The sequence below is a fragment of the Triticum aestivum genome, chromosome 7D, assembly GCF_018294505.1.
Source record: "Triticum aestivum cultivar Chinese Spring chromosome 7D, IWGSC CS RefSeq v2.1, whole genome shotgun sequence".
Classification (NCBI taxonomy): Eukaryota; Viridiplantae; Streptophyta; class Magnoliopsida; order Poales; family Poaceae; genus Triticum; species Triticum aestivum.
The window spans coordinates 433384503-433401274 of record NC_057814.1 but is presented as its reverse complement, the minus strand read 5'-3'; the positions used below and the strand labels follow the sequence as shown (position 1 = coordinate 433401274).

Sequence of the window (16772 nt, the reverse complement as noted above, 5' to 3'; positions counted from 1 at the left end):
TTTCTTTACTTTGCATCTTTATCATAAAAATACCAAAATTATTATCTTATCATATCTATCAGATCTCACTCTCGTAAGTGACCGTGAAGGGATTGACAACCCCTTTATTGCGTTGGTTGCGAGGATTTATTTGTTTGTGTAGGTGCGAGGGACTCGTGCGTGGCCTCCTACTGGATTGATACCTTGGTTCTCAAAAACTGAGGGAAATACTTACGCTACTTTGCTGCATCACCCTTTCCTCTTCAAGGGAAAACCAACACAGTGCTCAAGAGGTAGCAAGAAGGATTTCTGGCGCCGTTGCCGTGGAAGTCTACGCAAAAGTCAACATACCAAGTACCCATCACAAACCCTTATCTCCCGCATTACATTATTTGCCATTTGCCTCTTGTTTTCCTCTCCCCCACTTCACCCTTGCCGTTTTATTCGCCCTCTCTTTTCTGTCCGCCTTCCTCCCTCTTTTTGCCCCTTGCACTTTCTGCCAGTATGTCTGAAATTGGGGAAATTATTGTCGATATGGACAATAATAATATCCTGGAAAATTATGATGCTCCTGCTGAGGAACCCCCTATCTTACATACAAAAAAATTCTGAATTGGTAGTGGTAATATTATTGGAAAAGGAGTTATCCAAGATTTCTTTACTTGTGTTGGTGCTTTGCCTTCTATGGGTAGTTCTATTCTTCATAGAACTAGTAGTCTTGCGGACGCTATCGCCATGCTTGTAGTTGAACTTGAAAGACAATTTATGCACATGCATCCTTGCATACAAAGGATTTTCCTAGAATTTTCTAATAATGAGCATCCATCTGTTAAGCGTGCCGCTACTATCTTTCTGGCTCATGAGTTCAGATTTATAATAAAAGAGGCCAAAGAAATCTTTGCGCATTATAGGGTGGATGCTGGCCGTCCTCCCATAGAAACTATTTTATTTGATCAAGAGGAAATAATGCGTTTTCAATCTCTAGACTATGTTGCTTTTAATGAAAACCTTAGAAAAAAGGTTCCTACCAATATTCTAGTTGATAGAATTTCTAAACTTAATAATGATTTTGCTATTCGAAATAATGAGCTAGGATATTCTCTCGAATATAGGCTCACAAAGTGCTGTCAAAAGAATGCTTATAATGATGAATTAGTTGTGCAATACGAAGGGCCAAAGGAGGAACCTATACCTCCTAAAGTTGATCTTGGGGATTTTTGTCCCATTAAATTTAGCCCTTTTGATTACTTTTGCTTGCCTCAAAGAAAACTTGCTGCTGAACATAGAGAATATGAAATGAGTTTTAATAATCTATCTTATTATTATGGCAATACCTAGATCTATCCTTGCTATTATGCCTAGCTAGGGGCGTTAAACGATAGCGCTTGTTGGGAGGCAACCCAATTTTATTTTTAGTTTTTTGCTTTTTGCTTCTGTTTAGGAATAAATATTTGATCTAGCCTCTGGTTAGATTTGTTTTTATGTTTTAATTAGTGTTTGTGCCAAGTTTAACCTATAGGATCTTCTTGGATGATAGTTATTTGATCTTGCTGAAAATTGCAGAAACTTTCTGTTCACGAAAACAATTGTTACAAATCACCAGGACGTGATAAAATATTGATTCCAATTGCTTCTGATCAATAAACAAATTGTCTAGGTCGTCCTATTTTGGCTGAATTTTTGGAGTTCCAGAAGTTTGCGTTAGTTACAGATTACTACAGACTGTTCTGTTTTTGACAGATTCTGTTTTTCGTGTGTTGTTTGCTTATTTTGATGAATCTATGGCTAGTAAAATAGTTTATAAACCATAGAGAAGTTGGAATACAGTAGGTTTAACACCAATATAAATAAAGAATGAGTTCATTACAGTACCTTGAAGTGGTGTTTTGTTTTCTTTCGCTAACGGAGCTCACGAGATTTTCTGTTAAGTTTTGTGTTGTGAAGTTTTCAAGTTTTGGGTAAAAGATTTGATGGATTATGGAACAAGGAGTGGCAAGAGCCTAAGCTTGGGGATGCCCATGGCACCCCAATATAATCTAAGGACACCAAAAAGCCAAAGCTTGGGGATGCCCCGGAAGGCATCCCCTCTTTCGTCTACTTCCATCGGTAACTTTACTTGGAGCTATATTTTTATTCACCACATGATATGTGTTTTGCTTGGAGCGTCTTGTATGATTTGAGTCTTTGTTTGTTAGTTTTCCACAATCATCCTTGCTGTACACACCTTTTGAGAGAGACACACATGATTCGGAATTTATTAGAATACTCTATGTGCTTCACTTATATCTTTTGAGCTATATAGTTTTTGCTCTAGTGCTTCACTTATATCTTTTAGAGCACAGTGGTGGTTTTGTTTTATAGAAACTATTGTTCTCTCATGCTTCACTTAGATTATTTTGAGAGTCCTACAAAACAGCATGGTAATTTGCTTTAATTATGATAGGCATTCAAGATTAGTAAACAAAATATTATGAGTGTGTTGAATACTATGAGAAGTTAGATGCTTGATAATTGTTTTGAGATATGGAGATGATGATATTAGAGTCATGCTAGTTGAGTAGTTGTGAATTTGAGAAATACTTGTGTTAAAGTTTGTGATTCCCGTAGCATGCACATATGGTGAACCGTTATGTGATGAAGTCGGAGCATGATTTATTTATTGATTGTCTTCCTTATGAGTGGCGGTCGGGGACGAGCGATGGTCTTTTCCTACCAATCTATCACCCTAGGAGCATGCGCGTAATACTTTGCTTTGATAACTTGTAGATTTTTGCAATAAGTATATGAGTTCTTTATGACTAATGTTGAGTCCATGGATTATACGCACTTTTCTTCCTTCCTTCCACCATTGCTAGCCTCTCTAATACCGCGCACTTTTCGCCGGTATCATACACCCACCATATATACCTTCCTCAAAATAGCCACCATACCTACCTACCATGGCATTTCCATAGCCATTTCGAGATATATTGCCATGCAAGTTTCCACCGTTCCATTTACTATGACACGCTCCATCATTGTCATATTGCTTTGCATGATCATGCAGTTGACATCGTATTTGTGGCAAAGCCACGTTCATAATTCTTTCATACATGTCACTCTTGATTCATTGCATATCCCGGTACACCGCCGGAGGCATTCACATAGAGTCATATTTTGTTCTAAGTATTGAGTTGTAAGTAAATAAAAGTGTGATGATCATCATTTTTAGAGCATTGTTCCAAGTGAGGAAAGGATGATGGAGATTATGATTCCCCCACAAGTCGGGATGAGACTCCGGACTAAATAAATAAAAAAAGAGGCCATAAAAAAAGAGAAAAGACCCAAATAAAAAAAATAAAAAAATGAGAGAAAAAGAGAGAAGGGACAATGTTACTATCCTTTTACCACACTTGTGCTTCAAAGTGGCACCATGATCTTCATGATAGAGAGTCTCCTATGATATCACTTTCATATACTAGTGGGAAATTTTCATTATAGAACTTGGCTTGTATATTCCAATGATGGGCTTCCTCAAAATGCCCTAGGTCTTCGTGAGCAAGCGAGTTGGATGCACACCCACTTAGTTCCTGTTGTTGAGCTTTCATATACTTATAGCTCTAGTGCATCCGTTGCATGGCAATCCCTACTCACTCACATTGATATCTATTAATGGGCATCTCCATAAGCTCGTTGATACGCCTAGTTGATGTGAGACTAGCTTCTCCTTTTTTGTCTTCTCCACAACTACCATTCTATTCCACATATAGTGCTATGTCCATGGCTCACGCTCATGTATTGCGTGAAGAATGAAAAAGTTTGAGAACATCAAAAGTATGAAACAATTGCTTGGCTTGTCATCGGGGTTGTGCATGATTTAAATACTTTGTGTGGTGAAGATAGAGCATATCCAGACTATATGATTTTGTAGGGATGACTTTCTTTGCCCATGTTATTTTGAGAAGACATAATTGCTTAGTTAGTATGCTTGAAGTATTATTGTTTTTATGTCAATACTAAATTTTTGTCTTGAATCTTTCGGATCTGAATATTCATACCACAATTAAGAGAATTACATTGAAATTCTGCCAAGTAGCATTCCACATCAAAAATTCTGTTTTTATCATTTACCTACTCGAGGACGAGCAGGAATTAAGCTTGGGGATGCTTGATACGTCTCCAACGTATCTATAATTTTTTATTGTTCCATGCTATATTATATTCTGTTTTGGACATTAATGGGCTTTATTATACACTTTTATATTATTTTTGGGACTAACCTATTAACCGGAGGCCCAGCCCAGAATTGATGTTTTTTGCCTATTTCAGAGTTTCGCAGAAAAAGAATATCAAACGGAGTCCAAACGGAATGAAACCTTCGGGAACGTGATTTTCGGAACGAACGTGATACAGAGGACTTGGACCCTACGTCAAGACATCAACCAGGAAGGCACGAGGTAGGGGGGCGCGCCTACCCCCCTGGGCGCGCCCTCCACCCTCTTGGGCCCCACGTTGCTCCACCGACGTACTTCTTCCTCCTATATATACCTACGTACCCCCAAACTACCAGATACGGAGCCAAAAACCTAATTCCACCGCCGCAACCTTCTGTACCCGTGAGATCCCATCTTGGGGCCTTTTCCGGAGCTCCGCCAGAGGGGGCATCGATCACGGAGGGCTTCTACATCAACACCATAGCCTCTCCGATGATGTGTGAGTAGTTTACCTCAGACCTTCGGGTCCATAGTTATTAGCTAGATGGCTTCTTCTCTCTTTTTGGATCTCAATACAATGTTCTCCCCCTCTCTTGTGGAGATCTATTCGATGTAATCTTCTTTTGTGGTGTGTTTCTTGAGACCGATGAATTGTGGGTTTATGATCAAGTTTATCTATGAAAAATATTTGAATCCTCTCTGAATTCTTTTATGTATGTTGGTTATCTTTGCAAGTCTCTTCGAATTATTAGTTTGGTTTGGCCTGCTAGATTGATCTTTCTTGCAATGGGAGAAGTGCTTAGCTTTGGGTTCAATCTTGCGGTGTCCTTTCCCAGTGACAGTAGGGGCAGCAAGGCACGTATTGTATTGTTGCCATCGAGGATAACAAGATGGGGTTTTTATCATATTGCATGAGTTTATCCCTCTACATCATGTCAACTTACATAAAGCATTACTCTGTTCTTATGAACTTAATACTCTAGATGCATGTTGGATAGCGGTCGATGTGTGGAGTAATAGTAGTAGATGCAGGCAGGAGTCGGTCTACTTGTCTCGGACGTGATGCCTAAATACATGATCATACCTAGATATTCTCATAACTATGCTCAATTCTGTCAATTTCTCAACAGTAATTTGTTCACCCACCATAATACTTATGATCTTCGCGCCTCTGGCTCGAGCGCTGCTCTGGTAGTCTTGTTATTTGCTTCTTCTGCCCCGCCAAGCATGGCCGCAGGCGTGGCTACAACCGCCCGTGCACAAGTAAAGAGGTACAGAAAAGGCCCCTTCTTTTGTACACCAACACAAAACTTGAAAACTTCACAACACAAAACTCAACACAAAACTCATAAGATCCGTTAGTATAATAAAAGAAATCACCACTTTAGGTACTGTTGTGAACTCATTATAAATTTATATTGGTGTTATATCTATTGTATTCCAACTTCTCCATGGTTCATACCCCCCGATACTACCCATAGATTCATCAAAATAAGCAAAGAACAAATAGAAAACAGAATAGTCTGTAGTAACTAGAATATTAATCATACTTCTGTAACTCCAAATATTCTGAAAAATTAGTACAACAGAGGCAATTCAATGATGAATCTTGTGTAAAACAATTCAGAATTTTTCCACGCTCCAGTGAATTTAAACAATTCTGTTACTGGACGCAAAAGTTTATGTTTTTCAGCAAACCAAATCAATGATATACCAAAGCATCCCAAAGGTCTTGCTTGGCTCAAACACTAATTAAAACACCAAAAACAAAAAGCATAAAAATAAAATTGGGTTGCCTCCCAACAAGGGCTATTGTGTAACGCCCTAGCTAGACATAAAACTTAGATCTAGGTATTGTCATCTTTGGCATGCAAAGTTGCAAACCATAAGTAGCCCTCATAATAGATTCATATGGCAACTTAATTTTCTTTCTTGGAAAGTGTTCCATGCCCTTCCTTAATGGAAATTGAAATCTAATGTTTCCTTCTTTCATATCAATAATTGCCCAATCGTTCTAAGGAAAGGTCTACCAATAATAATAGGACATGTAGGATTACAATCTATATCAAACATGATAAAATCTATGGGCACATAATTCCTATTTGCAACAATAAGAACATCATTAATCCTTCCCATAGGTTTCTTAATAGTAGAATCCGCTAGATGCAAATTCAAGGAACAATCATCAAATTTATGGAAACCTAGCCCATCACATAAAGTTTTCAGAATAGTGGAAACGCTAGCACCCAAATCACACAAAGCATTACACTCATAATCTTTAATTTAAATCTTAATAGTAGGTTCCCACTCATCATAAAGCTTTCTAGGGATAGAAACTTCCGACTCAAGTTTTTCTTCAAACAATTTCATCATAGTATGAAATTTATGTTTAGTAAAAGCTTTATTTTGATTATAAGCAGGAGGTGAATTAAGCATGGATTGCAACAAGGAAATACAATTTATCAAAGAACAATTATCATAATTAAAGTCCTTGAAATCCAAAAGAGTGGGTTCATCGCTACTTAAAGTTTTGACCTCTCCAATCCCACTTTTATCACTTTTTCATTAAGATCTTCACCCTCCAAATTATTGGGACCCCTTCTAGCTAAAGTTGACTCATCTCCAGTTCCATCTTTATCAAGATTTATTTTAGCAAACAAAGATTCAATAGGAGTCACACCAATCACTTTAAGATCTTCATCATTGTTTAAAGACTCCGGTTTAGCGGCCATCTTATTTACCAAAGTGGTTTGCTTATCGGAAATTTGGCCTACTAAATTTTCAATATGAGAAAATTGAGATTTTACACCATAAATTTCTTTAGTAACATCATCAAGCTCTTTATTAATATATTCCATCATGGTTTTTTGTTCCTTAAGTTCGTTCCTAAAGAAACTACTATGCTCAAATTGTAAGGACATAAAGATTTCTGCATTATTTTCAATATCTTCCAACTTCCTATAGTAAGGATCAAAACTCTTGGGTTGAGCCATAAGGGCAAGCAAGCAATCTAATACACAAGCAAATGAAAAGATGAATGAAAGAAGGGCGAACATAAAGGCAAATATTTTTATGTTTTTCTGAAAATGTTTTAGAAGTGGGGGAGAGCAAAACGAGAGGCAAATGGCAAATAATGTATGTGCAAGAGATGAGAGTTTGTAATGGCTACTTGGTAGGCTTGATGTAGAACCTCCCCGGCAATGGCGCCAGAAATTCTTCCTGCTACTTCTTGATCTTACGTTGATTTTTCCCTTGAAGATGAAAGGGTGATGCAGCAAAGTAGAGATAAGTATTTCCCTCAGTTAAGAACCAAGGTATCAATCCAGTAGGAGGCACAAGCAAGTCACCAATCTATGCACCTGCACAAACTAACAAACACTTGCACACAACACGAAAAGGGGGTTGTCAATCACTTCACAGTCACAAACAAGAGTGAGATCTAACAGAGACGAGTATAAAAGATAAATAAAAGAGCAAACTAAAGTAAATATAAATAAATTGCAGCAAGGTATTTTTGGGCTTTTTGGTTTATAGATCTGAAAATATATGATGGAAAATAGATCCGGGGGCCATAGCTTTCACTAGAGGCTTCTCCCTTGAAAGAAAAAATACGGAGGGTGAACAAATTACTGTTGAGCAATTGATAGAAAAGTGCATAGTTATGACGATATCTAAGGCAATGATCATGAATATAGGCATCACGTCCATGACAAGTAGACCAAAACGATTCTGCATCTACTACTATTCCTCCACACATTGACCGACTCCTGCCTGCATATAGCGTATTAAGTTCATAAGAACAGAGCAACGCTTTAAGTAAGATGACATGATGTAGAGGAATAAACTCAAGCAATATGACATAAACCCCATCTTTTTATCCTTGATGGCAACAATACAATACGTGCCTCGCTACCCCTTCTGTCACTGGGTGAGGACACCGCAAGATTGAACCCAAAACTAAGGACCTCTCCCATTGCAAGAAAAACCAATCTAGTTGGCCAAACCAAACCGATAGTTCGAAGAGAAATACAAAGATATCTTAATCATGCATAAAAGAGTTCAGAGAAGACTCAAATAAAATTCATTGATAATCTGATCATAAATCCACAATTCATTGGATCTCAACAAACACACCGCAAAATAAGATTACATCGGATAGAACTCCAAAAACATCGAGGAGAACATGGTATTGAAGATCAAAGAGAGAGAAGAAGCCATCTAGCTACTAGCTATGGACCCGTAGGTCTATGGTAAACTACTCACACTTCATCGGAAGGGCAGCAAGGTTGATGTAGAGGCCCTCCATGATCGAATCCCCCTCCGGCAGGGTGCCGGAAAAGGCCCCAAGATGGGATCTCATGGGAACATAGGCTTGCGGCGGCAGGAAAGTATTTTGGTGGACACTTCTGATGTTTGGGGAATATTTGAGAATTTATAGATGAGGTGGAACTAGGGTCAGGGGACTCCTAAGGGGCCCACAAGCCAGGGGCACGCCCTGAGGGCTTGTGGCCTCCTCAGGACTCTGCTGGCCCTCTCTCCAAGTCAGGTAGGTGTGTTCTGGTCCAAGAAAAATCATCATAAAGTTTTATTCTGTTTGGACTCCGTTTGATATTCCTTTTCTATAAAAGTCAAAAACAAGCAAAAACTGGCACTGGGCTCTAGGTTAATAGGTTAGTCCCAAAAATAATATAAAATAGCATATTAATGCATATCAAACATCCAAAACAGATAATATAATAGCACGGAACAATCAAAAATTATAGATACGTTGGAGACGTATCAGGCCCCACAAGACCAGAGGGCACATCGTGGGGGTAAGGCGCGCCCCCTAGGCTTGTGGCTGCTTGGTGGGTCCCCTGCTGATGTTTCTTTCGCCAATAATTTTTATATATTCCAAAATAATTCTCCGTCAATTTTTAGGTCAATTGGAGTTGTGCAGAATAAGTATATCTGATATAGCCCTTTCCGGTCCAGAATTCCAGCTGCCGGCAATCTCCCTCTTCATGTGAAACTTGCAAAATAAGAGAGAAAAGGCATAAGAATTATACCATAATGTGAAATAACAGTCCAAATTGCAATAAGTATCAATAGGAAAACATGATGCAAAATGGACGTATCACTACCTCTGTAACTTACTATAAGATGTTTTATCACACTACGATAGTGTCAAAAAACATCTTATACTATATGTATTGTATTAAGTTACTTAATATAAGATGTTTTATCACACTATGATAGTGTCAAAAACATCTTATACTGTATGTATTGTATTAGGGCATCTCCAAGGTGGACCCGTAAACCTCCCGCAACCGTCCGGACCGCGCTGTCTGGACCGCGGAGGCCATTCAACGCAGTCTTGTATTGGTCCGCGGGACGGTCCGGACGCGATTTCTCCCGCAAAAAGAAGACAAAAGTGCGGGAGGTTTGGGGGAGTCCGGACACGCGAAACGTACGAATCTGACACCCCAAGCCCACCCAAAACCCTTCCCGGACCCGCGACTCCATCCTCCCCATTTTCTCTCCTTCCTTCTTTCTCTCTTGCAAACACCATAGCTCCACCATCCCGGCCATCACGCCACACCCTTGCCAAAAATCAGCGTCTCCGTCACCTCCGGCGATCCAGCAGGGCTCCCTGCCGCTTCTCCTCCATCTTCATTCAACCCCCTGTACTCCGACCGCCCCACAAGGTACCATCCTCTACCATGCCCGGCAAGTGTTCGATGAATCACCGGAGCTGAAAACAGTTGTCCCTTCTTGTTTGTAGCAATGGATTCCGATTCGGAGTGCATATATGAGCAGTATGTTGAGTCCTCCGACGGCTCGTCGGACGAGGAGGAGTACTCCGATGAGATGGTGATGATGCAGGCGGTCCGTGAAGACGCGGAGCGTGCGGAGGAGCATGTTCTCAATTTCAAGGGCTCGGTCAAGGGTCATCGAGTGCTCAACCGCAACAGGGCGCACGGGAATTTAACACTGATGGCCGACTACTTTGCCCCCGATGCACTATTCGTTGACCATTTCCGCCGGTGTTTTCAGATGCGCAAGACTGTCTTCGATCGTTTGTACCATGGCGTCCGGTCCTACGATGACTACTTCATCCTGAAGAAGGACGGCATGGGAACAAGTGGCTTCTCTGGTTACCAAGTACACGGCCGCACTCCGGATGCTTGCATATGGCACGGCCGCTGATTCGTGGGACGAGTACCTACGGATGTCTGAGATCACATGCGGAGATGCCATGGTCAGGTTTGTAACTGTCGTGGTCGAGGTGTTCGGACCTCGATGCTTGTGAGAACCAACTGTGGCAAACACCGAGAGCCTCCTGATAATCTCAGAAGCAAGAGGGTGCCTAGGTTTGCTTGGATCTCTTGATGTGCATTGGAAATGGAAGAATTGCCTGAAGGCTTAACAAGGGCAATAACAGGGTCATGTTAAGAAGCCCACCTGTCGGGGGGATGGACCCCGGGCAGGCAACGGAACCTGGATCCTTTTTAAAAACATCGGGGCCAACAACGCCCCTCAATCCGGCACGCCCTGGTCGGCTTCCCAGCACAACCCGGCCAGCCGGCTGGTCCCAAGAAGCCAACTTCTATCGACAAGTATGCATGGGTACAGTGCGCCCCCTTTGCCACCGCCTGGGGCGGGCGGCGTCTCTAAGGCGCAGCCCTGTAGCAGGACGGCGAAGTTGTCCCATGACGTCCGGCAAGACATGCCGACAGTAACCAGCAGTCGGCCGTACCCGCGCCCGGCGGCCCCGGTATGGCCCGCACCCGATGGACCCGGCGCGACCCGCATCCAGCAGACCCGGCAGGCCCGGCGCCCTGGCGGCCCCCACTGTCGGCTCCTAGACGCTGACACCAGGGCCCCGCGCCCATGTATCTTTACCATTGTAACACTGGGAGGTCGGCCTATAAGACCCCCCAGGAGGCCTCCATGCACGGGGCGATCACTAGTCAACTCTCCAGCCACACACACACACTCACATCCATCCACTCGGAGAAGGACCAGCCTATGCACTGGCCTGCCTTCCTTCCTTCCCAAAACAGCTCTAGGAGCAAACTTGTACCATCTTCATATAAATCACACTCGGCAGGACTAGGGGTGTTACCTCTCCGGAGAGCCCCGAACCTGGGTACGACTTGTGTCTCACGCTCGCTCGTACCAACCTCTCCTCTGGAGCCCACCGGTTGCCTCTTGCCTATCCCTCTCTTTAGCCATCCCATGGCATTTGCCGTGAGCCCACCACGACGCCACCATCATTCTTGAAACAGTTGCATCACAGGATCTTTGGATTTGGCACGCTTTCTTTAGCATGCACGGGTCTCACAATGACATCAATGTGCTGCAACGATCGCCATTGTTTGCGAGGCTGACTAAAGGGAAAGCTCCTCCTTGCCACTATACTGTCAATCAACATGAGTACAATATGGGCTACTATTTGGTTGACAGTATCTATCCTCCATGGGTTACCTTTGTCAGCACCATCTCAAACCTAGTTGGCTAGAAAAAGGCTCACTTTGCCCAAACACAAGAAGCAGCTAGAAAGGATGTTGAGAGAGCATTTGGAGTTCTTGCCCATTTTGCGGTTGTTTGTGGACTTGCAAAACAATGGGATCCGGAGACCTCGTGGAAGGTGATGACATGTGTGATCATGCTCAACATGATCGTCGAGGATGAGGGTGATGATGCTGCCGCGGCTCTGGAATTTGAGAACCTGGGTGATCCTATCCAACTTCCGGACCAGAATCCGGCCACATTTGAGGAGTTTATTCAAATGCATCAACAAATTTGTTATCGACCACCTCACGAGCAACTCAAGGAATATCTGGTTGTGCATCAGTGGACGGTGAAAGGGGACAACAATGTTGGGATGTAAAATATTTAAACTTTCTTAAATTTAAACTAGTGCTACATGCGGTAATTTGAACTTATGTGCCCTTTGCATGCGGCTACTTGATCGTGCATACTGGGGGGGGGGGGGGGGGGGATCCGGAAGACCGGATGTATGCGGCTACGATTGGACGTCGATCTCCCGCATTCGTGTCCGCGGATGGTCCCGTATCAGCGAACGAATGCGGGAGGTTTTTTTCGGGTTGCCATTGAAGATGCACTTAAGTTAGAGTCCGAGCCAAACAGGGAGTGTAATTAAGCATTTTGCAACCACATGGCACGCGTGGTAAGCGATCTAAAGGGAAATCAAGCATTTTGCAGGCTTGCAGTGTATTCATTCCCGGCGACGACTGCAATGCTGTTTGTTTTGTACTCCTATGTGAAGTTCTTGTGAGGTACCTCGTATTACAGCACGAAGGTTCTGCCTCGAGTATGATCCACAAGAGATGCAATGTACAACGTATTTTTCAAACATCTCAGTTGCGAGGACTAATCAAGGATTAAGTTTTTTTTAGGGGTAACTAATCAAGGATTAAGTGATGACACATCCTTCAGGCCATCCCAAGTATGGATCGGTTCCGTGGGCTGGGGGCGTGCGTGGCGAAGTCCATGGAGCGGTTCCTTGGGCTGGGCACGACGCCTCCGTGGCTCGCGAGGTCCACGGACCGGTTCCTGGGGCTGGGCGCCACCGGCGCGTGCCCGCCGATCTCCACCACGCGGTTCCTCGGGGTGGGCACCGCCAGCGCGTGCCCCGCGAGCTCCGCCGGTCGGTTCCTGGGGCTGGGCGCCACCGGCCCGTGCCCCGCGAGCTCCATCGCGCGGTTCCGCGGGCACGGCACGCTCACCGTGAAGTCCTGCGGCGGCTTGGGGCTCACCTTGGTGTCCCCCCGCGCCCACTTCTTGGTGCTCCCCCGGCGCATCAGCACCTTGATCAGCTCCCCGACCTGGTCCCGCGGCGCCTTGCCGGAGCTCGTGCTCGCCTTCTGGGCCGTCTCCGTCTTCTCCTGGTCACCGGCGACCTTCACGTGTATCTCCTGCGATACGTGGGCGTCGATGGGGTTGCTCATGGAGATGGCGGGCACGGACGCCTCGGTGTCCAGTGCCGCCTTCTCGTCGTGGTCGGCTTTTTTGAACCTCGCCGTCGTGGCCAGGGTTTCGACGGCGCCGATGACCAGCTCCGCCCTCGCGCAGACCTCCAGGAGCATGGAGGCGGCGCTAAAGAGCGGCAGCGCCTCGATGAGCGGCGGCGTCGGCAGCTCCGTCACGGCGTTCTGCTCGTGCTCTGCCTCTGATATTTCGTCCTCTCCTTCTTCCAGCACCGTGGCCAGGCACCTCAGCTTGTCCCTCAACTCCTGGGCGGTGGCGTTCATGTCCGCCACGACGAGCCCGAGGCGGTCGGACCGCGTCATCGACGTGACAGAGCCCGAGGCCTCGCGGAGCACGGTGGCCAAGTGTCGGCCCAGGGCGAGGCAGGTGCCGGCAAGGTGCTTCTTGACGTGTGCCGGCGTCTGGGCCTCGGAGCCGACGCAGGCGGCGAGGGCGTCGATGCAGTAGGCGCAGCAGCGCATGGCGGCGCCGACCTTCTGGTACTGCCCGTAGGGGTGCCGGAAACCGAACTTGCCGTGGCCGGGCTCCCATTTGGCCAGGTTGGCCAGCGAGTCCTCGGACGCCTTGGCGTTCAGCACTTGCTTGTACCCATTCGACTTAGCGGAGAGCGCCCGCCTAGCCGGCTTCTCTCCGGCGTCGGCGTCGGGGTCACAGAAGTAGTCCTCGACGCAGCCCTCAGCGGCGGCGGCGATCTTGTCCATGTTGCGCGCGACGAGGACGTGGAGCTCCTGCCCCGCCCAGACCGGGAAGACGAAGGTGCAGACGGCGAAGCAGATGAAGGCGCCGATGGCGATGGTGGTGAGGCGCTGCTGCGCCATGAACACCACCTCGTCGGCGCGGTACCCCGACACGGAGACGAGGCAGTAGGTGAGGATGAAGACGGTGACGCCGTAGTCGAACTTGGCCTTCATCGTCGGGATGAACCGGGAGAAGGTCGCCACCGCAGCTGCACGTACGTCGGTCAGATCCATGAAAACAGAGTGATACGTAGCAGTACAAAGGTCTTGTATTGCCGGTGAAGTTATACACATCAATCAAGCAAAGCAACGTACCCATGATGAACATGGAGCCGGTGAGGACATAAGGCTGGAACTCCTTGCCGGACTGGCTGGCGACCCAGTGCGCGCCGAGGGCCAGCGCGCCGCCGGCCACCGTCGCCATGGCCCTGTTGAGGCCTTTGTACAAGCAAGCGCCTGAAACAAACCCATCCACATTAAGTTAGCTCTTCCACTCCACACCTTACCATGGCACGCCGAGGACCGAGGAGGAGTGTTGCCCAGTTTACGTACCGACGGTGTACTCGAAGACGACGACGACGGTGAGCACGGCCCACATGGCGTTCCCGCCGGTGAAGTCATAGAGGGGGTGGACGTAGTAGAAGACGGAACAGAGGGCGAGCGCGAGGGCCACCTTGAGCCCGTGCACCACCCTCCTCGGGTCGTCCGCGCCGACCTTCCACACCATCCTGCCGAACCCGGCCACCCTGTCCCTCGGCGCGGCCATCCACGACAAGAGCCACGACCACGACCGCCCGCCCTTGACGCCATCGTCCTCGCCGGCCGCCGGCACGTCCACCCTCCACTCGGCACCGTCGCCGCCGCCGCCGTGGCCGGCCTCTCGCTCAGCTGTCGCCCCAGCTGCCATGCTCGGCTATCAGTCTATGCTTTGGTTCAAGTGTTGTTGGATCTTGCCTTGGATGATGGATGCAGCAGCATGGGTCGAGCGAGGGCTTATATACGCGACGGAGGAGGGTTATAAAATGCGGCGCCTGACGTGGCGCACGTTGATGTGTGTCAGTGTCACGGTCACCACCACACTTAGGGATAATGCGCTCCGTTTATTGTAAACAAGTTCGTGTAAACCACTTGGTCACAAAGAAAACATGACGAGCCAAGGGGACCAGCGATGTACGCCTTTGTTAATACTCCCAGCCTTTGTTAATACTGCTGATGAGTTCTCATCTCATAAGAAAGTGCATGAGTTGAAGCCAACACAGGTCAAATGGTAAAGAACCAGCAAGTGTGTGTGTGTGTATGAGTTACCAAAGAGATGTACTAAGATCTGCCGCAAGAACACACACAAATGCAATGTTGAAGATGATGGCAGCGTCTAAAACGTGTGCATGTGTGGTATACACTTTAGGTCTGCTTCACCGGTTGTTCGTCACGTTATGTGGATGGATCGGCGACGACACCGGTTTAGATTTGGGGAATGAGAGCACTCCACATAATGGAGTTTTGTAGGGGTGAGTGATGGCTTCGAGTGGTTTGATGTATGTTCTTGTTAGACTTTGATGAAATAATAAATAAAGATGACCGCATGCATCACTTGATGCAGAAGCTAGGGGTTTAAACCTTGTTTTCCCAAAAAAAAAAGTTTTCCTCAGCACAAGTACCAGCAGAACACCAATGCATGAAAATTCAGTTATGGTAGAAAAAAGTCACTCAATCTCTGATCTTGCTTTGGAGTACATCGTTACCATGCACCATTGTCTCTTGTGCAACTAGTGAAAGTCTTCACATATGTAGAAACTGCATCCAGCATGCTATTTCGATCAAAGGCAACGACCAGCTGGCCAACCTACATCTGGACACGAGTATGCAACACCGCGAATAACGGATCTGCTGCACGCAGTCACTTTATACGGTAAGAGGCATTGTGTTGCAGCATCCTCAAGGAACTGAGCGTGTTCAGAAAAATGCAGCATTATGCACTGTATCGTCGTTACTGATATTTTTCACCAACTTGGATAGAGCCACACTTTTGGCAACACATGACAGGGATGTGCGCATGCGCTGTTTTAGTGTTAGGTGTGCATATATTTAGCTTCGATCCGTTTGCTTTACCACCGTTATTTCTCAAGGTGTAGCTGATTCAGACATTCAGTCAAAATAACATATGTACCAACACAATATTGAGTCGAGTAAAATGAGTCTATGCAACACGTGCCCGTTTCGATCCTCGATGCCTGTGAAAAATGACTCCATGCAACATTATTCTATTGACTCCTGCAGGCAAACATTGCATAGAGTGACCAACGCGGATTTCTCAGAAATCACGCGGTCTTGCCTGGTACTATAACAAGCAAAAACATCTTGGAGTGACACTGCTGATCGGATCCACGCGCTGACGCGCGTGACTGTGCTAGATATTCCAGATATGCAATTCCGGCACAGATACAGAGATACCATATCCTCCCGCGTCGTCGCAGAGATCTCGCAGGCCGAGACGGGGGGAGGCAGGAGGCAATGGCTGGTGGGGTTGGGTAGCCAAAGAGCTAGCAACAGCTTATATTTTTTGTTGTTGCCGTACGTCTCATCTCATCTCATCGTGGATCTCGTGCCTAATCTGAGGTTGACGAGAGCTGTGCGGTACCGCGACCACGCTGAAAGCTGAATAAAACTATTGCTTATTGATGATTTGGTGCGGCATACAAGAGTATATAAGAGGTTACAAACCGATTTGGGGTAGGGGTACAAAACTGACTTGGACTAGAAGTCGTATACCATAATGACTACTCTAACATCCCCCCGCAGTATCAACGGTAGGCTCGACGACGTTGAGACTGAAACAGATATCTTGAAACGGCTTAGTAGGCAGTGC

At 45.8% G+C, this 16772-nt stretch overlaps 1 protein-coding gene across 1 annotated transcript; it reads right to left on the bottom strand.

Annotated features, from left to right (window-relative positions):
* Window positions 1-12425: 12425 nt before the first annotated feature.
* LOC123167311 (aluminum-activated malate transporter 10) lies at window positions 12426-14875 on the bottom strand. Its single transcript, XM_044585159.1, has 3 exons — window positions 14459-14875; window positions 14222-14362; window positions 12426-14115 (listed from the first exon to the last, which is right to left on the bottom strand). The coding sequence occupies exons 1-3, from the start codon at window positions 14811-14813 to the stop codon at window positions 12614-12616; spliced, it is 1998 nt and encodes a 665-aa protein (XP_044441094.1). The 5' UTR covers window positions 14814-14875; the 3' UTR covers window positions 12426-12613.
* Window positions 14876-16772: the final 1897 nt, after the last annotated feature.